The following is a 23,196-nucleotide window of genomic DNA, read 5'->3' as shown; positions in this document are numbered from 1 at the left end:
CCTGGGAGAAGCATTAAAAACATAAAAACACAGGCCAATTTGGGGAAAATATCCGGGAAATCCCTGTCCAACCCATCTGGGTGACTGAAACTAGCTATCGGGATTTGGAATGCTCAACTTGGAAAGGTGCTGGAAGCAGATTCCATAAAAACATTGAAAAGGAAGTTGGACAGATACAGGAGGATGAGGAACTACGGGGTTACGGACAAAAATGTGGGAGGAAGCACTGCTGTTCTTTTATAGAGCCGGCACAGGCATGATGGGCTGAATGGTCTCCTTCTGTGCTATAAGTTTCAATGATTCTAGGACAGGAGATCACTGCCCCTGAATTCCCCGCCATTTGTACAGGAAGGATGTGATTGCACTGGAAAGGGTGCAGAGGAGATTCACCAGGATGTTGCCTGGGCTGGAGCATTTCAGCTACGAAGAGAGACTGAAAAGGCTGGGGTTGTTTTCCTTGGAGCAGAGAAGGCTGAGGGGGGACATGATTGAGGGGCATAGATAGGAAGAAACATTTTCCCCTTAGTGGAGGGGTCAAGAACCAGGGGGCATAGATTTAAGGTAAGGGGTAGGAGGTTTAGGGGGGATTTGATGAAATTTTTTTTCACCCAGTGGGTGGTTGGAATCTGGAAACACTGCCTGAAGAGGTGGTAGAGGCAGGAACCCTCACAACATTTAAGAAGTATTCAGATGAGCACTTGAAATGCCATAGCATACAAGGCTACGGGCCAAGTACAGGAATATTAGGTTAGAATAGTTGGGTACAGGATGGCCAGCACAGACACGATGGGCCGAAGGGCCTGTTCTGTGCTGCATAACTCTATGACTTCAGGTGATGCACGACATTGAAACAATGGCATACAGTTTTTAATTCATTTATGGGAATGTTATTGCCCATCCCTAATTGCCCTTGAGGTGGTGGTGAAGGAACGGCGATATAGTTCCAAGTCAGGATGATGTGTGACTTGGAGGGGAACTTGCAGGTGGTGGTGTTCCCATGCATCTGCTGCCCTTGTCCTTCTAGGTGGTAGAGGTCCCGGGTTTTGAAGGTGCTGTCTAAGGAGCCTTGGTGAGTTGCTGCAGTGCATCTTGTAGATGGTACACACTGCTGCCACTGTGCGTTGGTGGTGGAGGGAGTGAATGTTTGTGGATGGGGTGCCAAATAAGCTGGCTGCTTAGTCCTGGATGGTGTCGAGCTTCTTGAGTGTTGTTGGAGCTGCACCCATCTAGGCAAGTGCAGAGTATTCCATCACACTTCTGACTTGTACTTTACAGATGGTGGACAGGCTTTGGGGAGTCAGGAGGTGAGTTACTTGCTGCAGAATTCCCAGCCTCTGACCTGCTCTTGTAGCCATGGTATTTATATGGCTACTCCAGTTCAGTTTCTGGCCAATGGTAGCCCCTAGGATGTTGATAGTGGGGGATTCAGCGATGGTAATGCCATTGAACATCATGGGGAGATGGTTATATTCTCTCTTATTGGAGATGGTCATTGCTTGGCACTTGTGCGATGCCAATGTTACTTGCCATTTATCAGCCCAAGTCTGGATATTGTCCAGGTCTTGCTGCATATGGACGCAGACTGCTGTTTGTAGAATCTAGCTATGCGCAGATTGGCTGCTGAGTTTCCTAAATAACATCTTATAAAGTACTTCATTGGTTAAAGTGCTTTGGGACATTATCAGGTTGCGAAAGACTCTACAGAATTGCAAGTCTGTCTGTCTGTCTTTGTTTTCATTGTTCCGTGTTACCTGCTGGGTTGGATATCAGTCTCTTCATTATCAAACAAAAGGAACAGGAACCTTCTCCCCAGCCCCAGTTAAATCCTGTGCCTTGGCCTGTCTGCATTTAGCGTACAGAACCGAGAGCCGGGCCTCAATCTGCTCCTTCCTATACATCTCAGTCCCACTCCCCACCTGTTGAGACATTTTCCCAGGCAGCAACCAGAGGCTGCCATCTCCCAAACCCCGCGAAAAACCCTGCAGCAAATCCCCCAAAGCCCTGCAGCAAACCCCCCAAAACCCTGCAGCAAACCCCCCAAAACCCTGCAGCAAACCCCCCAAAACCCTGCAGCAAACCCCCCAAAACCCTGCAGCAAACCCCCCAAAACCCTGCAGCAAATCCCCCAAAACCCTGCAGCAAACCCCCAAAACCCTGCAGCAAATCCCCCAAAACCCTGCAGCAAACCCCCCAAAACCCTGCAGCAAATCCCCCAAAACTCTGCAGCAAATCCCCCAAAACCCTGCAGCAAATCCCCCAAAACCCTGCAGCAAATCCCCCCAAAAGCCCGCAGCAAAACCCCACATCAAAAGCCCCTCAGGAGGATGCATTGCTTTGGGATCATGCTCACACCCCCTCCCCATCCGATGCCCTTCAGTGCTGCCCGCTGAATATTGCCAGCACCATATTTGCCACAGGGTCTGGGCAGATCATGGCTACTGGGACAATCACTCACCTGGTCAAGCAGCAGCTGAGCTAGCTCTGGATTCCGGTCTCGTAATTCATTCAGCTTCTTAATCAGAGTGTGACTGAAACAGTACAGGGTTCAGGTCAATTAATGAATGCAGTCTCTACAAGGCCGAAATGACCATGACCTGCAATCTGTGCAAACATCACCGTACTAGAGAGGGGTGGGGAGTGGGGGGTTGGGCGGGGGGGGGAGACGGAGAGGGGGCGGGGGGTGGAGATAGAGGGGGGGCGGGGGGGTGGAGATAGAGGGGGGGCGGGGGGGTGGAGATAGAGGGGGGGCGGGGGGGGTGGAGATAGGGGGGGGCGGGGGGGGTGGAGATAGAGAGGGAGAGAGAGAGCGAGAGGGGGCAGAGAGGGGTGGTGGCGGGGCAGATAGGGGGTGGGCACGAGAGAGGGGAGGACAGGTGAGGGGGGGGACCAAGGGTTGGGTGGGGGGGGCAGGGATAGAAAGGGTAGCAGAGAGAGATGGGGGAAGGGAGAAGGACAGAGATGGGGGAAGGGGTAGGGAGAGAGATGGGGGAAGGGGTAGGGAGAGAGATGGGGGAAGGGAGAAGGACAGAGATGGGGGAAGGGAGAAGGACAGAGATGGGGGAAGGGGTAGGGAGAGAGATGGGGGAAGGGGTAGGGAGAGAGATGGGGGAAGGGGTAGGGAGAGAGATGGGGGAAGGGGTAGGGAGAGAGATGGGGGAAGGGGTAGGGAGAGAGATGGGGGAAGGGGTAGGGAGAGAGATGGGGGAAGGGGTAGGGAGAGAGATGGGGGAAGGGGTAGGGAGAGAGATGGGGGAAGGGGTAGGGAGAGAGATGGGGGAAGGGGTAGGGAGAGAGATGGGGGAAGGGGTAGGGAGAGAGATGGGGGAAGGGGTAGGGAGAGAGATGGGGGAAGGGGTAGGGAGAGAGATGGGGGAAGGGGTAGGGAGAGAGATGGGGGAAGGGGTAGGGAGAGAGATGGGGGAAGGGGTAGGGAGAGAGATGGGGGAAGGGGTAGGGAGAGAGATGGGGGAAGGGGTAGGGAGAGAGATGGGGGAAGGGGTAGGGAGAGAGATGGGGGAAGGGGTAGGGAGAGAGATGGGGGAAGGGGTAGGGAGAGAGATGGGGGAAGGGGTAGGGAGAGAGATGGGGGAAGGGGTAGGGAGAGAGATGGGGGAAGGGGTAGGGAGAGAGATGGGGGAAGGGGTAGGGAGAGAGATGGGGGAAGGGGTAGGGAGAGAGATGGGGGAAGGGGTAAGGAGAGAGATGGGGGAAGGGGTAGGGAGAGAGATGGGGGAAGGGGTAGGGAGAGAGATGGGGGAAGGGGTAGGGAGAGAGATGGGGGAAGGGGTAGGGAGAGAGATGGGGGAAGGGGTAGGGAGAGAGATGGGGGAAGGGGTAGGGAGAGAGATGGGGGAAGGAGGGGGAGGGAGTGGGTGGATGGGGGGGTGGGAGAAAGAGAGAGGAAAGGCGTGGGGGCAAGGAAGAAAGGCAGAGAGTGGGAATGGGAGAGGGAGACCGGGAAGGGGAATTTGGGAAGCAGTGGGGAGGGAGGGAAAGACTGAGGGAAAGACACACACAGCAATATGATGTTCAGACATACATTACATGTACGCATGGTGATATGGTGCATCTTACTGGCAGGTATCATGAGTTACTGGTGCAGTAGCTGATACTACCATGCAAGCAATGGCACACTGAGCCTCCACATGGCTGTAACTACAAAGGAGGGAGGGGGAGGGGGCCCTGACACCCCCCACCCTCGCTCAGGGTGATTTCTCCTGTGCAGGCACTGAGCACATTGCTTCGCTTCTCCACATGACCCGGCCTAGCGCAGGCTGCAACTTACCCAGCGTTGATTTCCAGTGTTGGCTGCAGGATCTGTGCCCGCTCCTCGCTGGACTTGGCAAGCTGCTGTGTGCGCAGGAAATGCCGCGCGGCGCCCATCTCCAGCACGGTGACCATGGCAGGGTGAGTGTCCAACCGTGGCGTCAACTGGGGAATATACGAGCAAGGAAGCAAGTCTGTATTTGTTTAGCGACATAATCTAGACAAGAAACCGAGGCCGTGTCAGAATATTCACACTCTCAGCACACTAACTGAAGAGCAGGGGAGCTCTTCCCCAGTGTCGCTGCCAACATTCCTCTCCTAACCAGCATCACTGAAACAGATGATCTGCTCATTTATCTCATTAGAAATGCATAACACAATCTAAAGCAGCTGAGCTTCAATCTAAGATATCAGACAATCATTTAGTATTACTCCTAGTGCTATTTTTATGTGGGATTGTGCTAATGTTTATGAATCATGCAGGAACTGTATAAAGGGAGGGAAACAAGATGATGTGCTTTCATTATGTGGTTACACATTGGTGTCAGACTTGGCTCAGTGGGCAGCACTCTCACCAAGTCAGAAGGTTGTGGGTTCAAATCCCACTCCAGAGAATTGAGCACAAAATTCCGGCTGACACTCCCACTGAAAGAGTGCTGCACTGTCCGAGGTGCCGTCTTTCGGGTGAGATGTTAAACCGAGGCCCTGTCTGCCCTGAGATGGATGTTAAAGATCTCACGGCACTATTTTAAAGAACAGGGGAGTTCTCCCCGGTATCCTGACCAATATTTATCCCTCAATCAACATCACTAAAACAGATTATCTGATCATTATCACACTGCTGTGTATGGGATCTTGCTGTCTGTAAACTGGCTGCCATGTTTCTTACAACAGTGACTTCACTTCAAAAGGTACAAAAAGACAATCAGCACGGATTTGTTATGGAAAGGTTGTGTCTGACTAACATGATTGAATTTTTCAAAGAGGTAACAAGGAGTGTCAATGAGGGTCGTGCATTTGATGTAGTCTGTAAGGATTTTAGCAAGGCTTTTGATAAGGTCCCACATGACAGACTGGTCAGAAAAGTAAGAGCCCATGGGAACAAAGGGAAAGTGGCAAGTTGGTCCAAAATTGGCTCAGAGGCAGGAAGCAAAGGGTAATGGTCAGTGGGTTTTTTTGTGCATGGAAGGCTGTTTCCAGTGGGGTTCTATAGGTCCCTTGCTTTCTGTGGTTTATATCAATGATTTAAATTTAAATGTAGGGAGCATGATTAAGAAGTTTGCAAATGATACAAAAATTGGCCATGTAGTTGATAGTGAAGAAGAAAGCTGTAGACTGCAAGAAGGTATCAATGGACCGGTCAGGTGAACAGAAAGGTGGCAAATGGAGTTGAATCTGGAGGAGAGTGAGGTACTACATTTGGGGAGGACAAACAAGACAAGGGAATATACAATAAATGGTAGGATATGGAGAAGTGTAGAGGAACAGAGGAACCTTGGAGTGCATGTCCACAGATTCCTGGAGGTAGCAGGAGAGGTAGATAAGGCAGTTCAGAAGGTATATGGGATGCTTTCCTTTTATTAGCTGAGGCATAGAGTATAAGAGCAGGGAGGTTAGCTAGAACTGTATAATATGCTAGCTAGGCCACAGCTAGAGTGCTGCACACAGTTCTGCTCAATGCATCACAGGAAGGATGTGATCTCCCTGGACAGTCCAGAGTGGATTTACGAGGATATTGCCAGGAATGGAGAATTTTAGCTATGAGGAAAGATTGGATAGGCTGGAACCCAGGAGACAGAAGGGAGATTTAATTGAGGTGTATAAAATCATGAGGGGCCGAGAGAGAGTGCGTAGGAAAGAGCTATTTCCCTTAGCAGAGTGGTCAATAACTAGGGGGCAGAGATTTAAAGTAATGGGTGAAGGATTAGAGGGGAGTTGAGGAGAATGTTTTTCACCCAGAGGGTGGTGTGGGTCTGGAACTCACTGTCTGAAAGAGTGACAGAGGCAAAAATCCCCATCACATTTAAAAAATACTTGGATATGCCTTGAGGTGTCGTAGTTCACAGGGCTATGGGCCAAGAGCTGGAAAGTGGGATTTGGTTGGATAGTTCTTTTTCAGCTGACACCGACATGATGGGCTGAATGGCCTCCCTCTGTCCTGTAAATTTTTTATAGTCTTGTAGCTTGACAAACTCGCTGTCCAGGGTCAGGTGAAGAATAGCAGCTGCCTGATCGAGATAGCGAAAGATGATACTGCTCAACAATAGCATTAACGCTTACACTGGTTCTTACATCCTGCTGCTGTTTTAGGGTTCAGACCTGGTCCCTGTGCTCAATGTCAAACAGGAGCAGTCTGCATCGTTAAACCCTCTGACTGGGTTTCATCATCACAGGAAAGTGTGCACATTACAGTCAGAGGGGATGCAGCTGAACAGGTGGTTAAGTTTGTACATCTTGGTGGGTTCGTGTCAGAGAATGGGAGCTGTGAAAAGCAGCAGAGGAAAGTTAGTTGAGAGGAATACTGCGATTATCCAGGACAGAGAATCAGGAAAGATACAAGAACCTGGTTTGGACATTAAACAACATTTCTACAAAAGATCCAGGAGTGACCGTGATGGCTCAAATTTAGGAACAGGAATAGGCCATTCAGCCCCTCGAGCCTGTTCTGCTGTTCAATGAGATCATGGCTGATCTGCATCTTAGTTCCATTCACCTGCCTTGCTCCATTTTCCTTAATACCCTTGTCCAGCAAAAACTGATCGATCTCAGGTTTAAAATCAATAACAGGGCTAGCATCTTCATTGATAGGATGGGAGTGTCACTGGCAAGGCTAGTATTTATTGCCCATCCCTAATAGTCCATCTGGTGTAGGTACACCATAATGCTGCTAAGGAGGGAGTTCCAGATTCTGACCCAGCGACAGTGAAGGAACGTCGATATAGCTCCAAGTCAGGATGGTGCGTGGCTTGGAGGGGAACTTGCAGGTGGTGGTGTTCCCATGTGTCTGCTGCCCTTGTCCTTCTAGTTGGTAGAGGTCACAGATTTGGAAGATGCTGTCTAAGGAGCCTTGGTGCATTGCTGCAGTGCATCTTGTAGATGGTACACACTGCTGCCACTGTGCGTCGTTGGTGGAGGGAGTGAATGTTTGTAGATGGTGTGCCAATCAAGCAGGCTGCTTTGTCCTGGATGGTGTCAAGCTTCTTGAGTGTTGTTGGAGCTGCACCCATCCAGGCAAGTGGAGAGTATTCCATCACACTCCTGACGTGTGCCTTGTAGATGGTGGACAGGCACTGGGGAGTCAGGAGGTGAGTTACTTGCTGCAGGATTCCTAGCCTCTGACCTGCCCTTGTAGCCACGGTATTTATGTGGCTCATTCAGTTAAGTTCCTGGTCAATGGTAACAGCCAGAATGTGGATGGGGTGATTCAGCGATGGCAATGCCATTGAACATCAAGGGGAGATGGTTAGATTCTCTCTTGTTCAAGATGGACATTGCCTGGCACTTGCGTGGCGCAAATGTTACTTGCCACTTCCCAGCCCAAGCCTGGATATTGTCCAGGTCTTGCTGCATATGGACATAGGCTGCTTCAGTATCTGAGGAGTCACAAATGGTGAACATTGTGCAATCATCACCAAATATCCCACTTCTGACCTTATGATGGAGGGAAGGTCATTGATGAAGTGGCTGAAGATGGTTGGGCCTAGGACACTACCCTGAGGAACTCCTGCAGCGATGTCCTGGGGCTGAGATGATTGACCTCCAACAACCACAACCAGTGCAGAGTTCCACACATCTACCCTTTGTGTGAAGAAGTGTTTCCTAACATCTCTCCTGGATGGCCTGGCTCTATTTTAATGTTATGTCCTCTTGCCCTAGACTCCCCTGCCAGCAGAAAAAGTTTCCCTTTATCAACCTTGTCAATTCCTTTCAAGATACTAAAAACCTCAATCAAATTGCCCCTTATCCTTCTATATTCCAAAGAACACAAGCGTAGTTTATGTAATCTCTTTTGGGGTATGTCTGAAGAACAGAAAAAGCTGTAACACCTTCTATGGCTGTGCACACAGAGCAAGATGACCAGGAGGACAAAGCAACTGCTGGATAGACAATGTCAATAGTGACTTGTCACAGAAAGGGATTCACAGGATTGTAACAACCAGACTGGTTGAGAACCAACAGTGCTGGGAATTCACTCAACCCGCTTGTTGCTGCTGACCAGACAGACAGACAGGGATTGCGTCGTAGTTTCATCACCTTAATATTCGTCACTCGTTCTCCAAGTACATTCCTCATCCACGCCACAAGCCCCTCAGCCTCTGACTCAGACAGTCGCTCCGTCACTGTGAAAGGAGAAACAATTACCATCGCTGTGACAAAGTTACTGAAGTACAGTTATTAAAGAAACAACGTTTCTGTAGTTTACTCCCCGGGTGTTTTTTAAAAAAAGTTACATGCATTCCCTTCATGTATCATTCCTTGTTTGAGGTAGATTCCACCACCTTTTGGGGGTGGGTGAGAAAACAGAAATATCCACCCACACAGACACACAGCAGAGGCTGCAAACACACCCATTACGATGGGCCGAAGGGCCTGTTTCGATGCTGTATAACTCTATGACACGCAGACACACAGCACATGCTGTAGACACACCCACCTAGACACACAGCAGGGGCTGCAAACACACCCAACCAGACACACAGTGCGGGCTGCAAACACACCCACCCAGACACACAGCGCGGGCTGCAAACACACCCACCCAGACACACAGCAGGGGCTGCAAACACACCCACCCAGACACACAGCAGGGGCTGCAAACACACCCACCCAGACACACAGCGCGGGCTGCAAACACACCCACCCAGACACACAGCGCGGGCTGCAAACACACCCACCCAGACACACAGCGCGGGCTGCAAACACACCCACCCAGACACACAGCGCGGGCTGCAAACACACCCACCCAGACACACAGCGCGGGCTGCAAACACACCCACCCAGACACACAGTGCGGGCTGCAAACACACCCACCCAGACACACAGCGCGGGCTGCAAACACACCCACCCAGACACACAGCAGGGGCTGCAAACACACCCACCCAGACACACAGCAGGGGCTGCAAACACACCCACCCAGACACACAGCGCGGGCTGCAAACACACCCACCCAGACACACAGCGCGGGCTGCAAACACACCCACCCAGACACACAGCGCGGGCTGCAAACACACCCACCCAGACACACAGCGCGGGCTGCAAACACACCCACCCAGACACACAGCGCGGGCTGCAAACACACCCACCCAGACACACAGCGCGGGCTGCAAACACACCCACCCAGATACACAGCGCGGGCTGCAAACACACCCACCCAGATACACAGCGCGGGCTGCAAACACACCACCCAGATACACAGCGCGGGCAGCAAACACACCCACCCAGATACACAGCGCGGGCTGCAAACACACCCACCCAGATACACAGCGCGGGCAGCAAACACACCCACCCAGACACACAGCGCGGGCTGCAAACACACCCACCCAGATACACAGCGCGGGCTGCAAACACACCCACCCAGATACACAGCGCGGGCTGCAAACACACCACCCAGATACACAGCGCGGGCAGCAAACACACCCACCCAGATACACAGCGCGGGCTGCAAACACACCCACCCAGATACACAGCGCGGGCAGCAAACACACCCACCCAGACACACAGCGCGAGCAGCAAACACACCCACCCAGATACACAGCGCGGGCTGCAAACACACCCACCCAGATACACAGCGCAGGCTGCAAACACACAGTAGCAGAGTAAGACACATACACACACCAACAAAATGAGAGATCCGGTGTTACCTCCCCAGGACAGTAATCACCATTTGGGTTTCAGACAAGTGACCCTTCTACCGGGCACCGTACCTGGTCTGCTTTCCTCATACTTCTCCTCCTTATAATGATCTACCACAATATCAGTCTCCACAGAAATCAGCTTCTTCTTGTCAAACTCCCTCAGATGTAACAGAGTCAGTTCATCAAACTGGTCGTAGCAAAAGAGAACCTACCAGAAGCATCCAGGAGAGAAGAGGATTAGTTTAAAACACACCCACAAAGCGTTATACGGAAGCACCGAGAGTCTGAATATCAAATCAAACACTGTCCTCTGGCTGGCTCAGTGGGTAATGATCCATGTGGATTGGGAAAATCACCTGGTCAGTCTCGGGATTGTGTGGGGAGGCCGGGGGAGGATATAATTGGCCTAAACCTCTTGCGGTAAGGGACTGGGGAGTGAGCGGGGCTGGGTAAGGAAAATCAGGCAGGGTCCACATCTGACCGTCATGTAGACTCTCATTTGCTGCATCGCTAAGAGGCCTGCTGGGTGAGGACAGAGCGTGAGCCTCACTTACAAGGAGGTAAAGACCCGCTACCCGACCTGAACCCGATGGGACCCGACGACGTGTCGGGTTTAGGTCGGGTCGCACTTCTGGGTCCGGCTTTCGGGCCGGGGTCGGGTCGGACATGCTCTATCACAGGTAAGTGGCTCCACTGTTAATGTAATTTTTTGACTAGAAAGGTGGTTTTGTTACAGTTTTTTTAAGCTTGTGTAGATCAGCAACAAAGTGAAAAATGGAAGGTAGGTTAACTGATGGTCGGGTCGGGCGCGGGAAAAAATGGAAGGTCTCGGGCTGGGTCAGATGTGGTTCTGTCGGGTTTTTTTTTTGCAGACCCGAGATGAGCTTTACAAGGAAGGGCTGCAGCGAAGCATCACTCTGCTGGAGGTGAACACAGGGTTTCTGTTTATGTTGTCTCCTATCAGTGCAGCTGAACAGAATGACAGTGTCAATGAAAAACTCAATTAGTAAAGTCAATAGCAAGCAAGGAAATCTAATACAGACGCCCGGGTTCACAACATTCCCACCTTCAGATAGAATGAGCTGCAACAGTAAAGGTATGGTTCGCAAACTGCTGACTGCAAGCTCTCCCACTCCTCACCTCCATTTCCTTCTTCTTCATGGCTTCAAAATATGGTGAATATTCTGCCAAGTGACGGTTTGGGGCACACAGGTAATAAATATTCCGGCTCCCTGCTTTCATCCGGTTGCCATACTCAGCTAGACTGGTCACCTGACCCGCTGGCAAAGCAGATGATTCGAATCTCAGCAGTTTTCCAATATCCTCCTGAACACACAACAGAGTCAATTAAAAGTAGGAACTCAGCCTCAGTCAAGACTAGACATCCTCAATAGCCTCGTTTACTGCTTAACTCAACAATTTCAATCGCAAAACTGACTGGACTGCACAGTACAGAGCTCAACCCCGCAGGCCAGAAGACTTCAGCTTAAACTCATGGTCTGTGTTTCATTAGCTGATGTGATCTCGAGCACTAGAATGAGCTCAGCATTCTGAGCTGGGTTGGGTCCCACGCCGTGTGTCTGTGCAGTGCCCAAGTGTAAACCTGGAGTGTCGCGAGGTCCAGGTCCAGCTATCAAAGTGCACAGACAGGGTAGCAGGAGCACAGGGTCTGGATCCAAAAAGCACTCTGTAAGACCAGGAGGCTGTTGCTGCACAGGAGGCCATTCGGCTCATCATGGCTGTGATAGCTCTTTGTTAGAGAAATTCAAAACTAATTCCATCTCCACCCCTTTCATCCTCACAGCCTGTTATCTCCCTGTGCTTCAAATATTTATTGTGATCCCTTAAAGCAGTCACTGCTTCAACCACTCCCTGCAGCAAAGCATTCCAACAACTCTGTGTAAAGAAACTCCTTCAAATAACAGAAAAGCAGAATTTTTTTTTTTAAAAAGATGTGAAACTTGTAAATGTTGATGTTCAGAGAGACTTGTACTTGTACATGGAACACAAAGTTAACCTGCAGGTACAGCAAGCAATTAGGAAAGCAAATGGCATGTTGGCCTTTATTGCAAGAGTACAAGAATAAGGAAATCTTGCTATAATTGTACAGGGCTTTGGTGAGACTGCATCTGGGACACTGTGTGCAGTTTTGGTTTCCATACTTGCCTTGGAGGTGGCACAGCAAAGGTTCACTAAATTGGTCCCTGGGATGAGAGGGTTGTCCCATGATAAGAGGCTGTGTAAATTGGGCCTATACTCTCTGGAGTTTAGAAGAATGAGAGGTGATCTCATTGAAACATACAAAATTCTGAAGGGGGTTAACAGGGTAGACACTGAGAAGTTGTTTCCCCTGGCTGGGCAATCCAGAACACGGGGGCACAGTCTCAGGATAAGGGGCTGATCATTTAGGACTGAGATGAGGAGAAATGTCATCACTCAAAGGGTTGTGAATCTTGGGAATTTTCTACTCTGGAGGGTTGTGGATGCTCCATCGTTGAGTATATTTAAGGCTGAGATAGATAGATTTTTGGTCTCTCAGGGAATCAACGGATATGGGGAGTGGGTGGGAATATGGAGTTGAGGCAAAAGATCAGCCACGATCGTATTGAATGGGAGAGCAGGCTTGAGGGGCCGAATGGTCTACTCCTGTTCCTATATCTTATGTTCTTAATCTCTCTCCTCATTCTCTCTGATAAATATCAATTGTTCACTAACCAGAGGAACCAGCCTTTCCCTATCAAAACTCTTCATTTTAAAAATCTCGATTGAATCTGCCCTTCGGCATCTCTGTTCCAGTGGAAACAGTCCAAATATCTTAAGCCTCTTCTCAGAGTTACAGTTCCTCCATCCCTGGTGTCAACCTGACGAATCTTCACTGTACACTCTCCACAGATTTAATGCCCTTTCTAAAACTGGGCCCAGAATAGCGCAAAGTCTCTAATTGTGGTCTCACTAACAGTTTATCCAAATTTATCATTTCATAGAATCTTATAGCACAGAAGGAGGCCATTTAGCCCATCGTGCCTGTGCTGGCTATTTGAAAGAGCTATCCAATTAGACCCACTCCCTCTGCTCTATCCCCACAGCCCTGCAAATTTTTCAGTATTTATTCAATTCCATGTTGAAAGTTATAAATCTGCAACCATCACTTTTTCAGGCAAAGTGTTCCAGATCATAATAACTCTCTCATTACCCTTTTAACACCACACCCCAATTATAAAACCTAAAACCCTGGCAGCCTTTCTTTTCTTTTTATCTAGCTGCACTCGCACATTCAGGGAATTGGGAATTTGAACCAACAGGTCCCTCTACTCCTCTACACCCTTCAGCATCTCCCCATTAAGTGTCCACATCCAACCTTGATTTTTCCTCAGTTAACCATCTGTCTACTTGACCCACGCAATTGTGTGTCTTCCCTGAAGGCTTTTACAGCCCTTCTCACCGACAAACCCATAAATTCCATGTAATCAGTAATTTTGAGATATCAGCCCCTGAAGCCAAGTCCAAATCATTGAACACATGGAGAGATCGAGCTGCTCAGGCAGGGCTGAAACACCACAGAGGAAAAAAAAAATCAGAAAAAAATACAGATCTCTGCCCCATATCGAACCCAATCAGGAATTTCAGTCATACTCTCTCTGCCATTAAATCGAGATTCCCACACCAGCAAACCTTCACATCCTGCTCAGCAGTCGTCACAATCCCCTCACGTATGAACAATCCGTAATCCTCATAGAACTTAATGAACTTTTCAGGCTCTTTTTTCCCTTGGTCCAGCAAGAATTTGATCAGTCGTTGCTGGAGAACATCTCGCAGCTTCCTGCAGACAACACAGACCAATGGGTTATACAGGAATGCAGGTCCACAAGCTATACAGATCTAGGCAGGACAGAGGCCCAGGAGGTTCATGAGCTGCAGCTCCTCTCCCTGTAAATGCATTGACTAGTGAGATACTGAACGAGGCAGTGAAGGTAAGTCACCAGCCTGCAATGAGGCAGCTGATCCCAGCAGGGGGCAGCAGTGAGACCTATACAATTACACTCTAGTTTTCCCAGCTGGATGATTGCAACCGATACTCAGTCTTTCCTGCCGGAAGGTGCACAATCAGGCATCAGGTGAGAACAGGGCGAGGATTAGCTGAGATGGCCGTCACTATCTCATCTCTCCCTCCATAGGTCTCAAAACAAGGCTGTAACTTGGGGAGGGGACTAGAGGGAATGTCAGTATCTGCAGAAGCATCACAGCCTTATATATAAAACAGATACCCTGGACTGAATTACAGACTGAAATCCACTCAATGGGTTCATGGGTCTATACATCGAATAATCAATACCCAGAAATTAGTCCCATCCAGGACAAAGCAGCCTGCTTGCTCCGCACCCCATCCAGTCCCTCCACCACTGATGCACAGTGGCAGCAGTGTGTACCATCTACAAGAAGCACTGCAGCAACTCAGCAAGGTTCCTTTGACAGCACCTTCCAAACCCGCGACCTCTACCACATAAAAGGACAAGGGCAGCAGATGCATGGGAACACCACCACCTGCAAGATGTCTGATTGTGTATCTACTGACATGAAAGACTGAGTATTGGTTACAATCATCCAGCAAGTTCCCCTTCAAGTCACACACCATCCTGACTTGGAACTATATCGCCGTTCCTTCACGGTCGCTGGGTCAAAATCCTGGAACTCCCTTCCTAACAACAACGTGGATGTACCTGCCTCACATGGACTGCAGCGGTTCAAGAAGGCAGCTCACCACCACCTTCTCAAGGGCAATTAGAGATGGGAAATAAATGCTGGCCTAGCCAGCAAGGCCCAATCCCGTCAATGAATAAAAAGTTACAGGCTGGAATCTAAAGGAGGGATTCGGGGGGTTGGGGTGGTTTATATATAGAATAATTGATGCCCGGGAGTGAGTTTTTTTTCAATTCTTTACAGACTGGAATCTAAAGGAAAGGTTTAAGGTTTCAGTCACTCAGCACTTGGTTCTAGTTCCAGTTTCAGTCTCACATTCTAACCCTGCATACCTGATGAGTACACTCTCCTGTAACAGCTCTCTGCTGAGGTTCAATGGAATATCCTCACTGTCAACAACCCCTGCAATAAGCACAAAAGCAGAAGAAGTGGTATGAAAAACACATTTAATATTACTGCTCATTGGAAAACACAGCAGTTAGGGGCATGGAGGCAGTGCAGGTTAAGGCACTTGCAGTCTCTGTAAAACACTCTGAACTTTTCATCCATTGGCTTTAGGCCACAGGCTGGCACCTGGATTATTAAAGGGAATAAAGAAGGCGAGGGGAAAAACCTGCAGGGTGGAATCTTCAGAAGGGAGGAAAATAATCTCGAGGGCCCTGTGACTCTGGCTCAAAGCTCAACTAAACTTTTTATTGCTCCCCGGACAGGGTAAAACCCCAGTGAGGGTCCCGGACAGGGTAAAACCCCAGTGAGGGTCCCCGGACAGGTTAAAAACCCAGTGAGGGTCCCCGGACAGGTTAAAAACCCAGTGAGGGTCCCCGGACAGGTTAAAAACCCAGTGAGGGTCCCCGGACAGGTTAAAAACCCAGTGAGGGTCCCCGGACAGGTTAAAAACCCAGTGAGGGTCCCCGGACAGGTTAAAAACCCAGTGAGGGTCCCCGGACAGGTTAAAAACCCAGTGAGGGTCCCCGGACAGGTTAAAAACCCAGTGAGGGTCCCCGGACAGGTTAAAAACCCAGTGAGGGTCCCCGGACAGGTTAAAAACCCAGTGAGGGTCCCGGGACAGGGTAAAACCCCAGTGAGGGTCCCGGGACAGGGTAAAACCCCAGTGAGGGTCCCGGGACAGGGTAAAACCCCAGTGAGGGTCCCGGGACAGGGTAAAACTCATGAGGGTCCCGGGACAGGGTAAAACCCCAGTGAGGGTCCCGGGACAGGGTAAAACCCCAGTGAGGGTCCCCAGACAGGGTAAAACCCATGAGGGTCCCGGGACAGGGTAAAACCCCAGTGAGGGTCCCCGGACAGGTTAAAAACCCAGTGAGGGTCCCCGGACAGGTTAAAAACCCAGTGAGGGTCCCCGGACAGGTTAAAAACCCAGTGAGGGTCCCCGGACAGGTTAAAAACCCAGTGTGGGTCCCGGGACAGGGTAAAACCCCAGTGAGGGTCCCCGGACAGGGTAAAACCCCAGTGAGGGTCCCGGACAGGGTAAAACCCCAGTGAGGGTCCCCGGACAGGGTAAAACCCCAGTGAGGGTCCCCGGACAGGTTAAAAACCCAGTGAGGGTCCCCGGACAGGTTAAAAACCCAGTGAGGGTCCCCGGACAGGTTAAAAACCCAGTGAGGGTCCCCGGACAGGTTAAAAACCCAGTGAGGGTCCCCGGACAGGTTAAAAACCCAGTGAGGGTCCCCGGACAGGTTAAAAACCCAGTGAGGGTCCCCGGACAGGTTAAAAACCCAGTGAGGGTCCCCGGACAGGTTAAAAACCCAGTGAGGGTCCCCGGACAGGTTAAAAACCCAGTGAGGGTCCCCGGACAGGTTAAAAACCCAGTGAGGGTCCCGGGACAGGGTAAAACCCCAGTGAGGGTCCCGGGACAGGGTAAAACCCCAGTGAGGGTCCCGGGACAGGGTAAAACTCATGAGGGTCCCGGGACAGGGTAAAACCCCAGTGAGGGTCCCGGGACAGGGTAAAACCCCAGTGAGGGTCCCCAGACAGGGTAAAACCCATGAGGGTCCCGGGACAGGGTAAAACCCCAGTGAGGGTCCCCGGACAGGTTAAAAACCCAGTGAGGGTCCCCGGACAGGTTAAAAACCCAGTGAGGGTCCCCGGACAGGTTAAAAACCCAGTGAGGGTCCCCGGACAGGTTAAAAACCCAGTGAGGGTCCCCGGAAAGGTTAAAAACCCAGTGAGGGTCCCGGGACAGGGTAAAACTCATGAGGGTCCCGGGACAGGGTAAAACCCCAGTGAGGGTCCCCGGACAGGGTAAAACCCCAGTGAGGGTCCCCGGACAGGGTAAAACCCCAGTGAGGGTCCCCGGACAGGGTAAAACCCCAGTGAGGGTCCCCGGACAGGGTAAAACCCCAGTGAGGGTGCCGGGACAGGGTAAAACCCCAGTGAGGGTCCCGGGACAGGGTAAAACTCATGAGGGTCCCGGGACAGGGTAAAACTCATGAGGGTCCCGGGACAGGGTAAAACCCCAGTGAGGGTCCCCGGACAGGTTAAAAACCCAGTGAGGGTCCCCGGACAGGTTAAAAACCCAGTGAGGGTCCCCGGACAGGTTAAAAACCCAGTGAGGGTCCCCGGACAGGTTAAAAACCCAGTGAGGGTCCCCGGACAGGTTAAAAACCCAGTGAGGGTCCCCGGACAGGTTAAAAACCCAGTGAGGGTCCCCGGACAGGTTAAAAACCCAGTGAGGGTCCCCGGACAGGTTAAAAACCCAGTGAGGGTCCCCGGACAGGTTAAAAACCCAGTGAGGGTCCCGGGACAGGGTAAAACCCCAGTGAGGGTCCCGGGACAGGGTAAAACCCCAGTGAGGGTCCCGGGACAGGGTAAAACTCATGAGGGTCCCGGGACAGGGTAAAACCCCAGTGAGGGTCCCGGGACAGGGTAAAACCCCAGTGAGGGTCCCCAGACAGGGTAAAACCCATGAGGGTCCCGGGACAGGGTAAAACCCCAGTGAGGGTCCCCGGACAGGTTAAAAACCCAGTGAGGGTCCCCGGACAGGTTAAAAACCCAGTGAGGGTCCCCGGACAGGTTAAAAACCCAGTGAGGGTCCCCGGAAAGGTTAAAAACCCAGTGAGGGTCCCGGGACAGGGTAAAACTCATGAGGGTCCCGGGACAGGGTAAAACCCCAGTGAGGGTCCCCGGACAGGGTAAAACCCCAGTGAGGGTCCCCGGACAGGGTAAAACCCCAGTGAGGGTCCCCGGACAGGGTAAAACCCCAGTGAGGGTCCCCGGACAGGGTAAAACCCCAGTGAGGGTCCCCGGACAGGGTAAAACCCCAGAGGGTCCCCGGACAGGGTAAAACCCCAGTGAGGGTCCCCGGACAGGGTAAAACCCCAGTGAGGGTCCCGGGACAGGGTAAAACTCATGAGGGTCCCGGGACAGGGTAAAACCCCAGTGAGGGTCCCGGGACAGGGTAAAACTCATGAGGGTCCCGGGACAGGGTAAAACCCCAGTGAGGGTCCCCAGACAGGGTAAAACCCATGAGGGTCCCGGGACAGGGTAAAACCCCAGTGAGGGTCCCCGGACAGGGTAAAACCCCAGTGAGGGTCCCGGGACAGGGTAAAACCCATGAGGGTCCCGGGACAGGGTAAAACCCCAGTGAGGGTCCCGGGACAGGGTAAAACCCCAGTGAGGGTCCCGGTACAGGGTAAAACCCCAGTGAGGGTCCCGGGACAGGGTAAAACCCCAGTGAGGATCTCGGGACAGGGTAAATCCCCAGTGAGGGTCCCCGGACAGGGTAAAACTCATGAGGGTCCCGGGACAAGGTAAAACCCCAGTGAAGGTCCCGGGACAGGGTAAAACCCCAGTGAAGGTCCCGGGACAGGGTAAAACCCCAGTGAGGGTCCCAGGACAGGGTAATGCCCCTGGAGACCCAGAGTTCATCCACCTGTCTGGAATCAACGCTCTGCTGTGATTCCTCCCATGGTACAACAGCTGTCAGCACTCTCTCTCCAAGACAGGCACATGATGACCTGCTTATGGTACTGGAGGCCAACCTTGAGGCGATAAAGGCAGAAAATACAATGATGGGTTAAGCGAGGGAGGGGCAGACAGACCTGAACAGGTAATACTCTTGCCTGACAGGTCTATTCAATGAACAATTGTTGAAGCTCTGACTACAGTGACTGGTAATAGACTGGCACGGAATCTAATGCCCGACACTCACCACGTAGAAATCGGAGCCACTTGGGCAGGATGTCGCTGGCTTTAGTTTGGATCAACACTTTCCGGCTGTACAACGCCACACTGGACCCCATCTCTCTGCTCACATCGAACATACTTGGCTTCTACACAGCCAAAGGGAAGAAAAAAACCTCAGAGTAAAAGGCTCTCACTGTGCCCCTTGATCCAGGATAACCTGCTCTGATTTCTTCATGCCAATTTATTTGGGGATAGTTGAAATTCGCCATGATTTTTATTCTGTTACTTATTTCATAAATATGCCCATAATTCAGACTAATGCGCTTGTGCAGTACTGAGGGAATGCTGCACTGTCAGAGGTGCTGTTTTTCAGATAGGATGTTAAACTGAGGCCCCATCTGCCCTCTCAGGTGGATGCGTAGGATCCTGTGACACTACTGGAAGAGCAGGGGAGTTTTCCCTGGTGTCCTGGCCGATATTTGTCCTGAACCAACATCACAAAAAAAAATTATCTGGTCATTATCATATTGTTGTTTTGTGGGAGCTTGCTGTGCACAAATTGACTGCTGCATTTCCTACATTACTAGTCAGTACAGTTCAAGAAGTACTTCTTTGGCCGTAAAGTACTTTGGGACATCCTCAGGCTGTGAAAGACGCTATAGAAATGCAACTCTTTTTTCACTTCTACATTTCCAAGAGACTCAATGGTGCTATAATAAACACAAGCCTTTCTCGGCTAACCAGCTCTATGCTATTAAATGAAAAGAATACTTAACAGAAGTGAAGGGTTGCAGACTGCGGGAGGTATTCGCTGTACTGGGGAGGGAATTACTGCGCGATGTAGAAGTGGAGTTATGAGCTGACCTGACTTTGACCAGCACCACTTACCATGTCTGGCACATAGAAGATGCTGCGAATGTTGAGCGGGGCATCAGTGCGGTAATGGAGGACGTAACGCGGTTTGTCGTAAGCCTTTGTGACATAGCGGTAGAATTCCTCGTGCTGCCACTCACTGATCTCCTTTGGATCCATCATCCACAGAGCCTGAGAGTGACAGACACTCCCTCAAATTAGTCTACTCGGTAAAACTGTCATTCAGATTACTCACTTCCCTGCACCCCTCCCCACCAAAAATTAACCCCTTCACTTACTCACTGATACCAACCCATCAGCCAATCTCCTTCCCTTTCCCAGCAGAGTTAATGGTTTCAGCTTCAATGCTACTGCCACCTTGCAACTCAGCCCCCAGCATGCATTATTTTCTCATCTGATTCGACAGCGAAAGTCTGCTTCACAAAATCATCACTCTGTGAAGCAGCTCAGTCTGCTTTCTATTCCCATTGGGTAAAGAGGCAGCTTCATCCACTCACCTGGAGTGTGTTCAATCTGCGCCCATTCAAGTAGATCGGGAAACTGACAAAGTTGCTGTATTTGTTCACCACCTCTGGAATACAAACCAAGTGCAGAGTTAAACCTGTTCACCAGCTCCAACACAGTCATTACAACATAGGTAGGAACTCACTCTGCACTTTTCTACACTTGTGATCACTATCCAGCCAGATACTCGGCTGCAATAACCGCATGACAGAATATTGTAGAAACTTACAGCACAGAGGAGGCCATTTGGTCCATCATGTCTCTGCTGACTCTTTGCAAGAGCAGTCATGCTTAGTCTCTCATCCCTGCTTTTGTCCATAACCTCGGAAGTTCCTCATCAAGTACCTGCCCAACTGCCTTTTCAAATTATTTATGGAATCGGCTTCCATCATCTTTTCAAGTCAAGCATTCCAAATCCAGACAACTTTCCAAGTGGGAGCATATTTTTCCTCATCTCCCCTTGAGATCTTTTTCTCCACCAAAACATCTCATCATTTTGAAATCCTCTATTAGGTTACCTCTTAACTTTCTCACAGACTGACAATCTCTGTCTCAAAGAACAGCCACATGTACAAATTACCCTAGTGCTGTAAGGCAGAACAACAGGAAGAAAGAAACGGCAACAAATGGCGCAGAAATTGCACCAGGTCTGACTGTAAACAGCAGTTTTGGGTTTCTCCATGTTTATCTGTTCTGGTATTTTTTCACCTCTCACCTCTAACCCGATCTTCACTTGCAAACTCCTTGCAATCCTCCTTTAAGTGGATGACGATCTTGGTTCCTGGCTTCACCCCAGTGGCTTCAGCAATTTCAAACATTCCCGAGCTGCAGATGCAGAGGCCAGACCGTCAGCAACACAGCATCATTACATGTCACTGCTTTGAGAACCTACTCCGACATGCCCCTCACCGCCCGACACGCCCTTCGCCGCCCAACACGCCCCTCACTGACATTGTATAAATTGTGGAGGTGGGAAAGTGTAGTTTCCTCACCCGTCAGAGGCCCATTTATATGCCATGCTGCCACTCTCTACCGCCTGTGTGTACACCTCTACTTTATCAGCCACCATGAACACAGAGTAGAATCCAACCCCAAATTGCCCAATGATTCCAGTGCCAGTCTCCGACTGGATCTGCAAAGCCTCCAGGAAAGCCTAGGATCAACAAGAAAGAAAAGAGAATCGTTAAAAGAAAGTCTACTCGCAAAGGAGGAAATCAACCAAATATATTCAACATGTTATACCTAGAATCAAACAGACAATCACAGCAATCACATTTACAACAGCTGTAATTTATAGAATGAAACAGCACAGGAGGCTATTCAGCCCATCGTGCCTGTAGTGGCTCTTTGAAAAAGCTATCCAATTAGTCCCACTCCCCTGCTCTTTCCCCATTGTCCTGCAAATATTTCCTGTTCACGTGTTTCTCCGATTCTCTTTTGAAAGTTATTATTGAATCTGCTTCCACCACCCTTTCTGACAGCGCATTCCAGATCACAACAACTCACTGTGTAAAAAAAAAATAGCATCTCCTCCCTGTTCCTTTTGAAAAGATAATATAAAAATTGGTACATAATGAATTCAATTCCAGAAGCAGGTGAACTTCCAGAAGCCCAGCCTGTCGTTACATGGCTGACTGTACAGAAGTTACAAAGTGATATTAAAAAGCTAAGACTTAACCAGAAAAGCCCCAGATTCAATTCCTGGGTTCTTCTCATGCAGCTGCTCCTAGCAGCAGTGAGAGGTGCTGCACTGCCTTTAATGTCCCTGGGCCAGAATGGTTGTGGGGAGGCAGCCTGGATTCCTGTCCCTGCTCACTATCCTGTTCAAACGCACCTAGGTGATACCAGTGAGGCAGGATTAGGCCAGACAGTGATGACCCCACAACTGAATAGCAGACATGGCCTGTCAGGCTCACAAGCGGCCAATTGTGTAAGGTCACAGGGACCAGTCAGCGCTGTGGAACAATACCCAGCCAAACACAAGTTTCTTTGAGAGAGATGGGGAGAAGATTGGAGAGGAGAAAGGAGATGGGCCATGGTTTTAGAGAGCGAAAGAAAAATAAACCAACTCCAAGATTTTCCAACCTTAGATCCGGAATGTGCGATTGTTCCCAAATTCTGAACGAGTTCTTCCCTGGTCATCCCTATGCCAGTGTCCTGTGACGGGAGGAAATACATTAACACTGTTAAAACAGGGGCTTGGTGTCAGAATTACTTTTCTCAGTATTACTCTGCATTAGTAACCATGTTTTACAGAATCCACTGGGAAAGATTGAGTGCAGCAGTCCCATTTCCCACCAGAGGAAATACTTTCTCCATACTGACACTTTCCAATCCTTGTAACATTTTAAACACCTCGATTAGATCACTCCTCAACCTTCTAAAAACAGGCAAATACAAACCAAGTTTGTGACCTGTCCTGATAATTCAACCCTTTTAACCCTGGTGTAATTCTGGTGAACCTGCACTGCACCCATTCCAAGGCCAATATATCCTTCAACAATATATCCTTCAGTGCTGGAAATACTCAGCAAGTCGGGCAGCACCTGTGGAGATAGAAACGTTAACGTTTCAGGTCGATGACCTATCGTCAGAACTGTAAGGTCATCGAACTGAAAGGTTAACTCTGTTTCTCTCTCCTGTTATGAAAGTGCTTCCTTTTTTTTGTTAAATATTTTGAGGACTCATTTAAATGGTGGAAATGGATCCATTTTGGAAGGCCGAAGATTGCATAGATGTTGGACTCTGTTTTTTGTTGAAAGTTCACTGAGAGGACAGTTGAGATGTTGTGTTTGAAAATAACTTTACTGGACATCACATGCCTTAAGATAAATAAACAGAAGCCTTGGTGATTTGGGGG

General features: G+C 50.1%; 1 protein-coding gene across 1 annotated transcript in view; it reads right to left on the bottom strand.

Moving 5' to 3' along the window:
• Positions 1-23,196, bottom strand: part of trap1 (TNF receptor-associated protein 1) — a 45,358-nt gene that overhangs the window by 3,638 nt on the left and 18,524 nt on the right. Inside the window, exons 5-17 of the mRNA XM_068056669.1 lie at positions 22,422-22,493; positions 21,329-21,489; positions 21,052-21,161; positions 20,330-20,403; positions 19,848-20,003; positions 18,985-19,105; positions 15,149-15,218; positions 13,791-13,938; positions 11,259-11,444; positions 10,188-10,326; positions 8,521-8,606; positions 4,286-4,431; positions 2,456-2,528 (exon numbers count right to left, since the gene is read on the bottom strand). Of these exons, the coding sequence (XP_067912770.1) occupies positions 2,456-2,528; positions 4,286-4,431; positions 8,521-8,606; positions 10,188-10,326; positions 11,259-11,444; positions 13,791-13,938; positions 15,149-15,218; positions 18,985-19,105; positions 19,848-20,003; positions 20,330-20,403; positions 21,052-21,161; positions 21,329-21,489; positions 22,422-22,493 (1,542 nt within the window). The remainder of the gene's footprint in view (positions 1-2,455; positions 2,529-4,285; positions 4,432-8,520; positions 8,607-10,187; positions 10,327-11,258; positions 11,445-13,790; positions 13,939-15,148; positions 15,219-18,984; positions 19,106-19,847; positions 20,004-20,329; positions 20,404-21,051; positions 21,162-21,328; positions 21,490-22,421; positions 22,494-23,196) is intronic.

The sequence above is a fragment of the Heterodontus francisci genome, chromosome 24 (genome assembly GCF_036365525.1).
Source record: "Heterodontus francisci isolate sHetFra1 chromosome 24, sHetFra1.hap1, whole genome shotgun sequence".
Lineage (NCBI taxonomy): Eukaryota > Metazoa > Chordata > Chondrichthyes > Heterodontiformes > Heterodontidae > Heterodontus > Heterodontus francisci.
Note: the sequence above shows the minus strand (reverse complement) of the source record. Positions and strands in the feature narration are given on the sequence as shown.